The sequence below is a fragment of the Lampris incognitus genome, chromosome 15, assembly GCF_029633865.1.
Source record: "Lampris incognitus isolate fLamInc1 chromosome 15, fLamInc1.hap2, whole genome shotgun sequence".
In the NCBI taxonomy this organism is placed as follows: domain Eukaryota; kingdom Metazoa; phylum Chordata; class Actinopteri; order Lampriformes; family Lampridae; genus Lampris; species Lampris incognitus.
This window is the reverse complement of record NC_079225.1, coordinates 48960000-48975414: the sequence shown is the minus strand read 5'-3', so window position 1 is coordinate 48975414 and position 15415 is coordinate 48960000. Positions and strand designations below refer to the sequence as shown.

At 42.6% G+C, this 15415-nt stretch overlaps 1 protein-coding gene across 1 annotated transcript in view; it reads left to right on the top strand.

Moving 5' to 3' along the window:
• Window positions 1-15415, top strand: part of LOC130124904 (inverted formin-2-like) — a 51869-nt gene that overhangs the window by 28569 nt on the left and 7885 nt on the right. Inside the window, exons 13-19 of the mRNA XM_056294249.1 lie at window positions 3922-4022; window positions 4153-4223; window positions 4417-4524; window positions 4609-4679; window positions 4870-4993; window positions 5937-6101; window positions 13736-13829. Of these exons, the coding sequence (XP_056150224.1) occupies window positions 3922-4022; window positions 4153-4223; window positions 4417-4524; window positions 4609-4679; window positions 4870-4993; window positions 5937-6101; window positions 13736-13829 (734 nt within the window). The remainder of the gene's footprint in view (window positions 1-3921; window positions 4023-4152; window positions 4224-4416; window positions 4525-4608; window positions 4680-4869; window positions 4994-5936; window positions 6102-13735; window positions 13830-15415) is intronic.

The window sequence follows — 15415 nt, the reverse complement described above, 5'->3', positions numbered from 1 at the left end:
AAGTTGTCAGCTCAGTGATACAGCATCCTGATGACTCTTTGTTTGTGCTCCAGTGGATGATGAGGCGGCACGGTGGCACATTAGTTAGCGCTGTCACCTCACAGCAAGAAGGTCCTGGGTTCGAACTCCAGGGTTGTCCAACGTTAGGGGTCATCCCAGGTCATCCTCTGTGTGGAGTTGACATATTCTCCCCGTGTCTGCGGTGGGTTTTCTCCAGGTGCTCCGGTTTCCTCCACCATCAGAAAGACCTGCATGTTAGGGTTAATACTCCTGTCTGTGCCCCTGACTGAGGCATGACAAGACGAACTGGAGTTGGTCCCCGGTTGCTGCATGGTGGCTGCCCACTGCTCCTAGCTACACAGCTAGGATGGGTTAAATGCAGAGCGTATCTCTCTCAAATGAGAGTCAAGATCAGTATGTGTTAGTTTATGGTAAACATCAAAGATCAAATGTCCCCCATCACAAATCAATTGACCTATGAATGTTGATGTTTACCATAAAAAATCCTTAGACCATTGCATCAGATAAGGAACAGCTCCCCAAAAAAAAAAAACCCTTTAACAGGGAGAAAAAATAGGAAGAAACCTCAGGGAGAGCAACAGAGGAGGATCTCGCTCCCAAGACAGACAGTCGTGCAATGAATGGTGTGTGTACAGAATAAAAGATAATTTACAGAATAAAACATTTGAAAGAAGATAACAGAATTATAATGGAAGTATAAGATGTATACAGAATATGATGAGGAGGATGCCAAGCTATGGATGCCATTGGACCTGAGCCATGCAACCACCATCACCATATAGACCTGGCAGGAGAACAGACTACACATGCACACAGGCAAGACTCACTTCACAACATTCACATACACAGGAAAAGAGACAAGAAAAGACATTAGTCACGCATTGGTGTGAGAGAAGGATATAATTGAAACAGGATAACATGCAAAATTTGGTAGGAGGATGCCAAGTAGTGTCAAGGTGGCGACCACCGTCGCCATGTTTTCTATCTATCTATCTATCTATCCATCTATCCATCTATCCATCTATCTATCTATCTATCTATCTATCTATCTATCTATCTATCTATCTATCTATCTATCTATCTATCTATCTATCTATCTATCTATCTATCTATCTATCTAATCTGTCTGTCTGTCTCTCTCTCTGTCTGTCTTTTCCACCTAGTCCTTTCCACCTAGTCCACATCGACGTTGACCAATAGAAACACTATGTTTATGTCATAATGTTTATTTTTTGAGCAAGCAGAAAACTTATTTAAGGTGTGTATATGGTATATGTATACACTGATGAGCCAAAACATTATGATCACTCACAGGTGAACTGACTAACGTTGATCAAGTTCTGGATAGATTAAATGGTAAGTGAACAATCAGTTCCCGTAGTCAACGTGTTGGATGCAGGAGAAATGGGCAGGAGTAAAGACCTGAGGGACTTTGACAACAGCCAAATTGTTATGTTATTGTTTGTCCAACTTAAAAAATTGAGATTACAGGCCTTTCCTGTTACTACCGGTGTTCCCCAGGGCTCTGGTTTGGCCCCCCTCCAATTTATTCTTTACCTTTTACCTCTGGCCAAATTTTCAGGAAACGTAGCATTCAATTTCACTGCTATGTAGATGACACCCATCTCTATCTATCCATCAAGCCTACCTCCACTCTTACGCCTACTTCCTTTTCTGACTGCTTACTAGAAATTAAACCTAGTTCTCATACTACTTCCTAAAACTTAATAGTGATAAAACTGAGGTTCTGCTAGTAGGTACTAAATCTGCTTTGGCTAAGCCTGATAGTTTTTCTCTACTGACAATTCTATAGTTCCTCCTTCCCCTCAGGTTAAGGGTCTGGGTGTCATCCTGGACAGCACATTATCTTTTGAAGCACACATCATCAATGTTTCTTGGTCTGCATACTTCCACCTACGCAATATTAATCATCTTCACTTGTCACTTACACCTAACAGCACTGCCATAATCATTCACACCCCGATTTCATCCTGTATTGACTACTGCAATTCTGTCCTCTTTGATCTTCCTCTCAAGTGTCTTGATAAACTTAAATTGTTCCAGAATTCAGTTCCCATATCATTACCAGAACTCCTTCCATAGATCATATCACTCCTGTTCTTCAGCAACTCCATTGGCTCCCTGTTAAATACCGTATTGACTTCAAGATTCTGCTTCTCACCTTTAAGGCCCTTAATAACCTAGCTCCTTCTTATCTTTCCAAACTCCTTCATATCCACATGCCCTCCTGTAATCTCAGATCCTCTTCTGCTCTCCAACTCACTACACCATCTGCCCCGCTTGACTACCATGGGGACTATAGCCTTCAGTCATTCTGCCCCCGGCCTCTGGAATGCTCTCCCACAAGACATTCACAATATTGACTCTCTTTCCACCTTCAAATCCCATCTCAAAACACACCTTTTAATACTGGCATATTCAGTATTCTGATCCTGACTTTAATGGTTATACCCACATTGAGTTTTGCACAGATAATGATTTTATACCCATCTGTTGCTTTGACTTATTGTTGTATACCCTTGCTTTGTTTGATTTCATGTGTGGTACAGTGCTGCTTGTTTTTAACTGTTTGGTAAGGTGTCCTTGAGTGCTCTGAAAGGTGCCCATAAATAAAATGCATCATCATCATTATTATTATTATTATTATGGCCAGATGACTCAGTCAGGGCATCTCTGAAACGGCAAGGCTTGTGGGGTACTCCCGGTCAGCAGTAGTGAGTACCTACTGACAGTGGACCGAGGAGGGACAAACCACAAACCGGTTACAGAGTGTTGGGTACCCAAGGCTGATCGATGTATGAGGGCAACGAAGGCTATCCCATCTAGTCCATACCAACTGAAGGGCTACTGTGGCACAAGTCACAGAAAATTTTAATGATGGTTATGGTAGGAATGTGTCACAACACACAGTACATCGCACCGGTCAGAGTGCCCATGATGACACCTGTCCATTGTCGAAAGCACCTAAAATGGGCATGGGAGCATCAGAACTGGACCTAGGAGCAGTGCAAGAACGTCGCCTAGTCCGGTCAGTCCCGTTTTCTTTTAGATCATGTGGATGACCGTTTACATTTGCGCCATTTACCTGGGGAAGATATGGCACCACGATGCACTGTGGGAAGATGACAAGCTGATGGAGGCAGTGTAATACTCTTGGCAATGTTCTGCAGGGAAACCCTGGGTCTAGCCATCCATGTGGATGTTAATTTGACATGTACCACCTACTTAAACATCGTTGCAGACCAGGTACACCCCCTCATAACAATGGTATTCCTTGATAGCAGTGGCTTCTTTCAGCAAGATAATGCGCCCTGCCACACTGCACATATTGTTCGGTAATGGTTTGAGGAACATGTTGAAGTGTTCAAGGTGTTGTGCTGGCCTCCAAATTCTCCAGATCTCAATCCGTTTGATGTTCTGTGGGATGTCCTGGACCGATAAGACCGATCCACGGCGACTCCAGCTTGCAACTAATAGGACTTGAAGGATCTGCTGCTAATGTTTTGGCACCAGATGCCACATGACACCTTCAGGGGTCTTGTAGAGTTTATGCCTTGGCTGGTCGGGGCTGTTTTGGTGGCACACAGAGAACCCACAGCATATTGGGCAGGTGGTCATAATGTTTTGGCTCATCAGTGCATCTTGGGGTGTTTTTTTTTTTTTTTGCTTTGCTCTCCCCATTTTTGTATGTTTTTGGTGGCGGTGTTTTTGGATATGTGTTTTTGTCCTTTGTGTTGCACTGCTGTGGGCCACGGAGTTTCCTTTCTTTTGCGTATGTAGTACATAAGATGAAATGACAATAAATTATTCCTGATCCTGATTCCTGTTGTGTGTGTGTGTGTGTGTGTGTGTGTGTGTGTGTGCGTGCGCATGTCTCAGCTATCCTCTGAGAATAGAGTGCATGTCACTCTGTGAAGAGACCTGTTGTGTTCTGGAGATGCTGCAACCTAAAGCCAAGCTGATGGACAGAGCCTGTCAGAGTGTGTATACACTTACACACACACACACACCTAAATGGATACAGTAGATTTTAAGTGTAGCAGTAGTTTTGGGTTTTAGATATTTGTGCTGATGTGTATTTAATACCATAAAGTTGTTTTGTACTCTCAGGTGTGACAGAGAGCACTCGCCTTCCCAGCTTCTGTAAACTCATACTTGATGTTGGAAACTTTCTCAACTATGTAAGAGCCTGCACATGCTCTATTAATATATATGCAAAACGTTACCGGTTCTCTGTATACTCCATATTGGAGTGGCCAGTTACCTGTCATTTATTCACTGATTTATAAAGGAGAACCACGGAAATGTTATTTCGCTGCACTCAAACTGTTCAGACAGATCAGCAGTGACGTCATCTCTCGCTCTCTCACACAGGGCAGCCATACAGGAAATGCTGAGGGCTTTAAGATCAGCACACTGCTGAAACTGACAGAGACCAAAGCCAACAAGTCCTGCATCACCCTGCTGCACCACATCATCGAGGTATAAAGACTACTGTACCCATAATATACCATATCGTAGAAAAACACTGTCATGTAGGCTTACTGGTGGGTCTGTGATCCACAGGAAGTGGAACAGAACCACTCTGACCTGCTGAACCTACCAGATGACTTGGAGATCTGTGAAAAGGCTGCTGGGTAAAAAAACAGATGAATAGTCAAACTCTCTCACATCCAACTTAATCTCGTGATTTACTAATTCCAATGTTTCCCTTATGGAAGAAGATGGGTGTTATTGCTGCTAGATAAATAAATAGATAGATAAATAATAAAAGCAAAGTGAGTTGTTTGAGAGGCATATAGATCTGTCAGATATTGTGTTTATCAGCATTAACCTGGAGTCCATCCAGATGGAGGCAAACTCCCTCATCAAACGACTGAAACCTTTGGAGACCAAAGTGGCAGCTTCTTCTGTGGAGAACCTGAAGGAGCAATACCTTTCCTCTATTAAGGTAGCAAAACTACATAAAAACCTGTACCACTACACATACAGCTGACGTTTGTTTAGTAGGAAAAATTCAAGAGCTGGTTAGGATTTGAATAACATTTGTTTGATCGTGCTGTGTGTCTACTATGAGACCAGTGTTTGCTGTGTTTTAAAGAATGGTTAGCATGCTTGTAACTTATAAGGATGTCATGGTGAGAAATAAAAAGTCCCTTTATCCTTTATCTGATGTGACTCAGTCCAGTTTGTGACCTGCTAATCAGGCCTTTTCCAACCAGCAGTCAGGGCATAGGCTGTTTATTCTAAATCTGATTTGTTACAACACAGTTTCTGATCTGCTGAGTTGACCAGAAAACAAACAGTCAGTACACTGGGTCAGGACAAAAATTCATTGTTGTCTGAATTGTCCGACGCTGCTATCAAAGTGGGAATGCCACTGTCAAACAGCAGAGTAGAATACAATAAAATATACATCAATTCCTAAAGAACGTTTGTTATGAGAACTTGAGAATCAAACTATTGCACCTTTTCACACCTAATTTAAAGCTGCTACGAGGAGTTTTTCACTGGTTATTTATCAGTCATTTTATGCCCCTATATGAGTGACATAAACAATTTAGACCATCAGCAATTTTAATTCCCTGCAAGACAGGATGCATATTCTCAACTATAGACACATTACCTCAAGGCTGTATGTCTTACAAACAGACGTTTTTCTACACCACCACATCTCAAACTCCTCTCTTCTGAACAACCAGATGCCAGAGGATGAATGGAGATCTTTGAGACAAGTCATTCTGTGAAACCCGTCTGTTTTTGTCCACAGGGACACAAAGTTGACAACAATCCAAAACTCTTCATTGTAGCTTTAAGATGTTGTGTAACAGTCTGTTTTCACTTGATTTCTGCCCATTTGCCTTTTTATCCCTGTTCTCCGACTCTGTTTTCAGGACAGCCTGGAGGCCTGTGGAAGGCTGGAAGAGGTGTTTTCCTCCATAGTGGAAGGCAAGAAGAAGCTAGCAGGCTATCTGTGTGAGGAGGTCTCCCGCCTCTCCCTGGAGGAACTCTTCAGCACCATTAAAACCTTCAGAGGCCTCTTCCTCAAAGCCATCAAGGTGGACAGCTACTGGCAAATCAGATTTTTGGTTAGATGGTAGACAGCTATTGGACTTTGACATCCTTGCCAAGAAACATTATTAACACTAGAACGACCAAGGCCGCCATTTTGACGGTTTTAGAGTTTAGTTTTTCAAAGTTTAATCTACTACTACTTTTGCCTGCTCCCGTTAAGGGTCACCACAGTGGATCATCCGTTTCCATCTTCCTGTCCTCTGCGTCTTCCTCTTTCACACCAGCCACCTGTATGTCCTCCCTCACCACATCCATAAACCTCCCCTTTGGCCTTTCTCTTCTCCTCTTCCCTGGCAGCTCCACATTCAGCATCCTTCTCCCAATATACCCAGCATCTCTCCTCCACACATGTCCAAAACATCTCAATCGTGTCTCTCTTGCTTTGTCTCCAAACCGTCCAACCTGAGCTGTCCCTCTAATATACTCCTTCCTAATCCTGTCCTTCTTCATCACTCCCAATGGAAATCGTATCATCTTCAACTCTGCCACCTCCAGCTCCACCTCCTGTCTTTTCATCAGTGCCACTGACTCCAAACCATACAACATAGCTGGTGTCACTACCATCTTGTAAACCTTCCCTTTGACTCTTGCTGATACCCTTCTGTTGCAAATCACTCCTGACACTCTTCTCCACCCACTCCACCCTGCCTGCACTCTCTTCTTCACCTCTCTTCTGCACTCCCCATTACATTGGACAGTTGACCCCAAGTATTTAAACTCATACGCCTTCATCACCTCCACTCCTTGCATCCTGACCAATCTGCTGTCCTCCCTCTCATTCATGCATATGTATTCTGTCTTGCTCCTACTCACTTTCATTCCTCTTCTCTGCAGTGCATACCTCCACCTCTCCAGGCTCTCCTCAACCTGCACCCTACTCTCGCTACAGATCACAATGTCATCCGCAAACATCATAGTCCACGGAGACTCCTGCCTGATCTTGTCCGTCAACCTGTCCATCACCATTGCAAACAAGAAAGGGCTCAGAGCTGATCCTTGGTCTAATCCCACCTCCACCTTGAACCCATCTGTCACCTCACCACTGTCAGATTTCCCTTGTGCATATCCTACACCACTCCTACATACTTCTCTGCCACTCCCGACTTCCTCATACAATACCACACCTCCTCTCTGGCCACCCTGTCATGTGCTTTCTCTAAATCTACAAAGACACAATGTAACTCTTTCTCTTCTTCTCTATACTTCTCAATCAACATTCTCAAAACAAACATCACATCTGTGGTGCTCTTTTATGGCATGAAACCATACTGCTGCTCGCTAATCGTCACATCTCCTCTTAACCTAGCTTCTATTACTCTTTGCCATATCTTCATGCTGTGGCTGATCAACTTTATACCTCTGTAGTTGCTACAGTTCGCCCTTGTTCTTGATAATAGTACAGTATGCTTCTTCTCCACTCCTTAGGCATCCTCTCTCTTTCCAAGATTGTGTTAAACAATTAGTTAAAAACCCCACTGCCATGTCCTAAACATCTCCATGCCTCCATGTCACCAGGACCAACTGCCTTTCCACTCTTCATCCTCTTCATAGCTGCCCTCACTTCCTCCTTGCTAATCCACCACACTTGCTGATTCACTATCCCCACATCATCCAACCTTCTCTCTCGCTCTCTCATTTTCTTCATTCATCAGCCCCTCAAAGTACTCCTTCCTCCTTCTCAAGACACTGTCCTCATTTGTCAGCACATTTCCATCTCTATCCTTGATCGCCCTAACTTGCTGCACATCCTTCTCAGCTCAGTCCCTCTGTCTAGCCAGTTGGTACAAGTCCTTTTCTCCTTCCTTAGTGTCCAACCTGTCATACAACTCACCATAAGCCTTTTACTTTGCCTTTGCCACTTCTCTCTTTGCTTTACGCTGCGTCTCCTTGTACTCCTGTCTACTTTCTTCATCTCTCTGACTATGCCACTTCTTCTTTGCCAACCTCTTCCTCTGTATACTTTGCTGTACTTCCTCATTCCATCACGAAGTCTCCTTGTCTTCCTTCCTCTGTCCTGATAACACACCAAGTACCTTCCTAGCTGTCTCCCTCACTACCACCCAGTGCCTGTCTTACCTCCTCCCTGAATTCCACACAATAGTCTTCCGTCTTCAACTTCCACCATTTGATCTTTGGCTGTGTCTTCACTCGCTTCCTCTTCTTGGTCTCCAAAGTCATCCTACAGACCACCATCCGATGCTGCCGAGCTATGTTCTCCCCTGTCACCACCTTGCAGTCTCAAATCCCTTTCAGATCACGCCTCCTACATAAGATATAGTCCACCTGTGTGCACTTTCCTCCACTCCTGTACGTCACCCTGTGTTTCTCCCTCTTCTTGAAATATTCAAGATTCAAGATTCTTCATTTGTTACGTCTCATTATACAAGTACAAGAGAGTAAAATTCTTGTGTTTTGGCTCCTCAACACTGCAGCAACAATAGTGATAAATAACAAAACAGAGCAAAAAAGCAGTAATAATAATAAATAGTGTGTGGTGTATGTAAGGTGCTGTGTGTGTGTGTGTGTGTGTGTGTGTGTGTGTGTGTGTGTGTGTGTGGGCCCAGCCTTAATAAATGTGCATTTGTGTATGTAGGTGTTTGTATGTTTGTGTGTGTTTGTGTATGCCAAGCTACATCTGTGTTTGTGTGTAAACTGATGATCCACTGAAGACCACAGGTCAATACCAGTCAGTCTGGCACTAGGCTTAGTGTCTTTAGTATTCTTTGTTCAGAAGCCTGGTTGCTTGGTGGAAAAAGCTGTTCTGGAGTCTACTGGTTTGAGCTTTGAGGCTGCGGTACCGCTTGCCTGATGGTAGCAGCTGGAACAGTCCATAGTTGGGGTGGCTGGAGTCTTTGATAATCCTACGAGCTTTGCTGACACAACGTCTGTTGTGTATGTCCTGGATGGAGGGAAGCTCGCATCCACTGATGTCCTGGACCGTCCGCACAACTCTCTGCAGTGTTTTGCGGTTTTGGGCAGTACAGTTCCCATGCCAGGCGGTGATGCATCCAGTCAGGATGCTCTCGGTTGTGCCTCTGTAGAAGGCCTGTAGAATCCTGGGCCCCATGCTGAACTTCTTCAGTTGCCTGAGGTGAAAGAGGCGTTGCTGTGCCTTTTTCACCACATGGCTCATGTGTTCATCACAGCTGAGGTCCTCGGTAATGTGGACACCGAGGAACTTGAAGCTGTTGACACTCTCTACAGCAGTCCTGTTGATGGTGATGGGGTCCAGCCTCCCCCCTCTCTTCCTGTAGTCCACAATCAGCTCCTTGGTTTTGTCGACATTGAGAGAGAGGTTATTCTCCTGGCACCACTTTGTTAGATTGATATGTATTCACCACAGCCATTTCCATCCTTTTCCCAAAATCCACCACCATCTGTCCTTTCACATTTCTCTCATTGACACCATACCTACCCACCACCTCCTCATCACCTCTGTTCCCTTCACCAACATGCCCATTGAAGTCCGCTCCAATCACCACTCTCTCCTCCTTGGGTACCCTCTCCACAACTTCATCCAACTCACTCCAGAATTCTTCTTTCTCTTCCATCTCACACCCAACTTGCGGGACATACACTCACCGGCCACTTTATTAGACACACCTGTCCAACTGCTCGTTAACGCAAATTTCTAATCAGCCAATCACATGGCAGCAACTCAATGCATTTAGGCATGTAGACATGGTCAAGATGATCTGCTGCAGTTCAAACCGAGCATCAGAATGGGGAAGAAAGGTGATTTAAGTGACTTTGAACGTGGCATGGTTGTTGGTGCCAGACGGGCTGGTCTGAGTATTTCAGAAACTGCTGATCTACTGGGATTTTCACGCACAACCATCTCTAGGGTTTACAGAGAATGGTCCGAAAAAGAGAAAATATCCAGTGAGCGGCAGTTCTGTGGGCGAAAATGCCTTGTTGATGCCAGAGGTCAGAGGAGAATGCCCAGACTGGTTCGAGCTGATAGAAAGGCAACAGTAACTCAAATAACCACTCATTACAACCGAGGTAGTATGCAGAAGAGCATCTCTGAACGCACAACACGTCGAACCTTGAGGCAGATGGGCTACAGCAGCAGAAGACCACACCGGGTGCCACTCCTGTCAGCTAAGAACAGGAAACTGAGGCTACAATTCGCACAGGCTCACCAAAATTGGACAATAGAAGATTGGAAAAACGTTGCCTGGTCTGATGAGTCTCGATTTCTGCTGCGACATTCGGATGGTAGGGTCAGAATTTGGCGTCAACAACATGAAAGCATGGATCCATCCTGCCTTGTATCAACGGTTCAGGCTGGTGGTGGTGGTGTAATGGTGTGGGGGATATTTTCTTGGCACACTTTGGGCCCCTTAGTACCAACTGAGCATCGTGTCAACGCCACAGCCTACCTGAGTATTGTTGCTGACCATGTCCATCCCTTTATGACCACAATGTTCCCATCTTCTGATGGCTACTTCCAACAGGATAATGCGCCATGTCATAAAGCTCGAATCATCTCAGACTGGTTTCTTGAACATGACAATGAGATCACTGTACTCAAATGGCCTCCACAGTCACCAGATCTCAATCCAATAGAGCACCTTTGGGATGTGGTGGACCAGGAGATTCGCATCATAGATGTGCAGCCGACAAATCTGCATTAACTGCGTGATGCTATCATGTCAATATGGACCAAACTCTCTGAGGAATGTTTCCAGTACCTTGTTGAATCTATGCCATGAAGGATTAAGGCAGTTCTGAAGGCAAAAGGGGGTCCAACCCGGTACTCGCAAGGTGTACCTAATAAAGTGGCCAGTGAGTGTATGTGCTGATAACATTTATCATCACACCTTCGATTTCCTGCTTCGTACTCATCACTCTGACACTCTCTTCACCTCCAGCACACTCTTGACATACTCTTCCTTCAGAATTACCCCTACCCCATTTCTCCTCCCATTCGCACCATGATAGAAGAGTTTGAACCCACCTCCGATGCTCCTGGCCCTACTCCCCTTCCACCTGGTCTCTTGCACACACAGTATGCCTACCTTTCTTCTTTCCATCATGTCAGCCAGCTCTCTCCCTTTACCAGTCAGAGTGCCAACATTCAAAGTTCTGACTCTCACCTCCACACTCCTACCCTTCCTCCTCCCCCACTGCCTCTGGACATGCCTTCCCCCTCTCCTTCTCCTTCACCCAACAGTGGTATAGTTTCCACCAGCACCCTGCTGGCCAACAGTACCGGTGGCAGTCGTTGGTAACCCGGGCCTCGACCTATCCGGTTTGAAAATCTGATTTATGATCCACATATTTGATTTGGTAAAGATTTTACGCCGGATGCCCTTCCTGACGCAACCCTCCCCATTTGTCCGGGCTTGAGACCGGCACTAAGAATGCACTGGCTTGTGCATCCTCAGTGGCTGGGTTTTCAAAGTGTAATAACTTTGTGGAAAAAAAAAAGATACAGACTTGCCGCTCCCTGAATGCTCTTAAAATTGCATATATTTGCATTAAAATTAGTTTTAGATCAGTTGTACCAAAAAAGTTATGATAACATCTACCTAAAACGACCATGAGTGGTCAAACAGATGGCTCATAATTTGCATATCATCTCACTATGTATGACGTGTGTTGGTTGCATCATTTCCTTCATGAAGTTTGTTGCTCTGTCCTGGAAACACACTACCGTTCTCCAGTGCAGAAAAATAGTCGAAACTTGATTTTTGATTATTGCCAACATGTCTGGGTACAGCCGCCATTTCAGATGCACCATGACTACCACCAACGCATTGCAGTATTTACAGGCGTTGGACAACGGCCATTTTAAATTGTTTGAAAAATAGTATTAAAGTTGTTAAAATGTTAATTTTAGTGTCAGTTAGTTTCATCACAGACATACTAACATGTGTAATGCATTAATATCTCAATTGGGTATTTATCTTGAGAGAATATAGAGTTTAAAAACCGTGGAGGTCAAAATGACCGCCCACAGTTGTTGTAGTAGTTTTTAAGTTCCAGTGGTTGTTTGGGACTGTTTCAATATTTATTTTCAGTTCTTTTTTTTACATGTCCCGTTTTATAGGCCTTGTTACGTTTGTTAGATTAGCAATATGTGTTTTCCATTTTGTTTTTCAGGTAATATTTTCACTTTCTCAATTTTGCTATTCAAGTTCGACCATGTCTCTCTGGAGTTTAAATTGTTTAAAAATAGTATTGTAGTTGCTAAAATGTGTCAGTTGTTTCCTAACAGACATACTAACATATGTAATGCATTAATATCTCGATTGGGTATTTATCTTGACAGAATATAGAGTTTAAAAACCGGCCGTCATTCTGACTGCCCATGGTCGTTTTGGGTAGGAGTGAAATCCTGGTGGTTCTAGTGTTAACCAACAACAAAATTTCCACAAAAAAATAAAAATAAAATAAATAAATAAAAAATAAAAGAAGTGACAAAGGGGTATAAGATGGATATGAATACAATGTTGAGAAAGTGTTAGGGTGGAACAGAGACAGGTGCTAGTGGTGTCATCATGAAGGTTCTTTTTAAACATTAAGAATTCTCCAAGTTTGTGGAGCAGAGGATCTGAAGGCTCTCTGATTTCACTCAGTTTACACCAGGAACAAGTCTTCATGTTCAATCCATTTTAAATGATAAAAGAAAACTTTGATAAATACAAAACATTTGTAATCCTAGGTTACATAACACTTCACAATTGGAAAATAATTAAACATAAACACTAATTAAACATAAACACACAATACGGAGTAGACAGTTTAAAACCAGATTAACATGCAACACAGACAAGCAGTGTGTAAAGAATACATAAAAACAGCATCAAGTATATTTAAATGCCAGAGAATAAAAAAGGTCATAGGTGTATAAAAGTGCTTAAATCAGTTAAACAACAACAACAACATAAAAACAGCATCAAGAGCCCTGAGAACAAAGAGAATGAAAATAGGTCTCATCCAGTCAAAATTGAGAGAAAGATTAGGGAGACAATTCCAGTTCAAAGTTTATGGGCAAAAATAAAAGCACCCCCCCCCTTTGTTTTAGTCCAGACCTAAAGATATCCAGTCTCCCTTTAGTTTTAATCTTGACCTAGAAATAACAGGTCATTGTTTTGTTTTAGTCTTAACCCAGAAATAGCTAGTCCCTGTCTTGTTTTAGTTTAGACCTAGAGAATAAGCAGCAGTGGTTAGTTAGAACGAGCTCAGATACCTCACGTTTTTGCATGGAGCCAAAAGATCAAGACAGGGGAATGATGTAGTTCTCTAGTACTCTTGTACTGTAGTATTGTAATACCGTATAATGTTCTCCATGTGTTTGGTCAGCATAAAAAGATGTGCTTCTGAATTTTGATCCAGTTGGGAGATGAGCCAAAGCGCCTTCACTGAAAAGCATGTGAACAGGTAGAATAGCCCAACATGATGACACAGAAGAAGAAATAATTTTCCAAGTGCCCTGAAAAGGCAGGACACCTGATTTTATTTCCTCATGGCAAAAAACAGGATTTAAGTATTATTAGCACCAATAAGAAAGACTTCTTTCTCTTCATTCAGCTTACTGTAGAGGAAGGTGGAGCACGCTCATAGTGACCTTTCACTACAATGATTCTCTGGGTTAATGTCCTTTCAGGACAATCACAACAGGAGGGAGCAGGCAGCGAAGGCAGAGAGAAGGAGGAAACAGCAGGAGAAGGAGTCCATACATCAGAAAGAAGAGAAAATCAGTGAGTAGAGATAACTATCTGTCTGTCTGTCTCTCTGTCTGTCGGCCAACCAACCAACCAACATGAGAATTTGAGCTTGGCTTTCCTTCCAGCTGCGCTTAAAATCTGAAATAGATATCCATCATAAGAGGTAACATTTTCTGATGGCAGGGTGCCAAAATACAGGGTCTCTAGTTTAAATGGGATGTCCATCTGAATTACTTTTTTCAAAACTTTATGAACCTCCTGCCAGAAAGGAATTAATATTGGGCAAGACCAGAATCAAGGATAATAATTTGCCTCAGAGAAACCATGCTCTTTCCAGCAGTTGGAAGATTTGGTATAATGACTCTTTTGAATTGGCGTAATAAAGAACCTAATGAGAGGTTTTCCCAAAAAACTCTTTCCATAAAGCTGAACTTGAAGTTTTCCATTGCAACTCACATAAATTCTCCCGTTCCTCTTCTGTTATTCCAAGGTTTCCTTCCTTATCCCATTTTTGTTTCACATATGAGTTACATTTAGTTTGTTGTAGACCCTTATAAAGTTTTGAGATGGTTTTTTGGTTTGAGTTCAAAACAAGCCTCTATGAAGATTTTTAGTATAATATTATCTAAGTATGGTTTTTTTATCGTCAATTGCTCAATATAATGTCGAACTTGAAGAAATCTGTAAAAATCGTTATTATTCAAGCCATGCTGCATCTTCAAATTTCAGAAACTCTTCATGGACCTGTGATGCAAAAAAGTACAGTATGCTGTTAAACCTCGAGTCACCCGCCCCTTAAACCTTACATCTAATCTATTTGCACACCATCTCAAAACTTTGATAGCTTCCTTTAAATGATTTTGGGGTATTACATTGTTAAGCTTAAGTGATTAACAAATCCATGGATTTCCCAAATCAATTAAGTTATTCAGCAAAACCTTTTCCCCCCAATTAAAGCTTGAATTGGATACTCCTCTGTTATAGCCTCCTCAATCTCATTCCACCTAGCAAAATAGTCTGGATTACACCAACAGGTCCAAGGTCTTAATTGAGTTGCAATGTAATAATCTTTTAGTCACGAGAGTGTGACCCCTCTCTTGTTTTTCGCTAACTGTAGACTCTAATATCTAATTCTAGGTCTTTGCCCTTGTCAAATGTACATCGAAATAAGTTTGTCCCATTCCTGAAATTGTTGGTCAGGTAGCTCTAGTAGAAGGGACTGGAAGAGATACAGCAGTCTTGGCAAAATATTAATTTTAACCGATTTAATCCGAGAACTAAATTAAGAAGAGGTATTAGGTCCCCCTCATCTCCTTATGTCTTCCCTGAACTTTTGATTAAGAGGGGGGGAAATTGATGGAGAACAATTTTGTTAAATCTTTTGGTATATATATATCTTGTCCCTTAATGGATGTAATTCTGTCCAGACATCTACTAACCCAATATCATTGATAGCAGAGTTACATTTCTTATTTATCAGTTTAGGCTGAGTTACTATGTGTGCATTTGAAGAATCCAGATAAGGTTTAATCTAATGTTAAAATCCCCACTGGAAATCAGGACCCCCTGAGTTTCTGTTATTATCAATTCAAATAACTGTCTAAAGAATTTCCATTCAG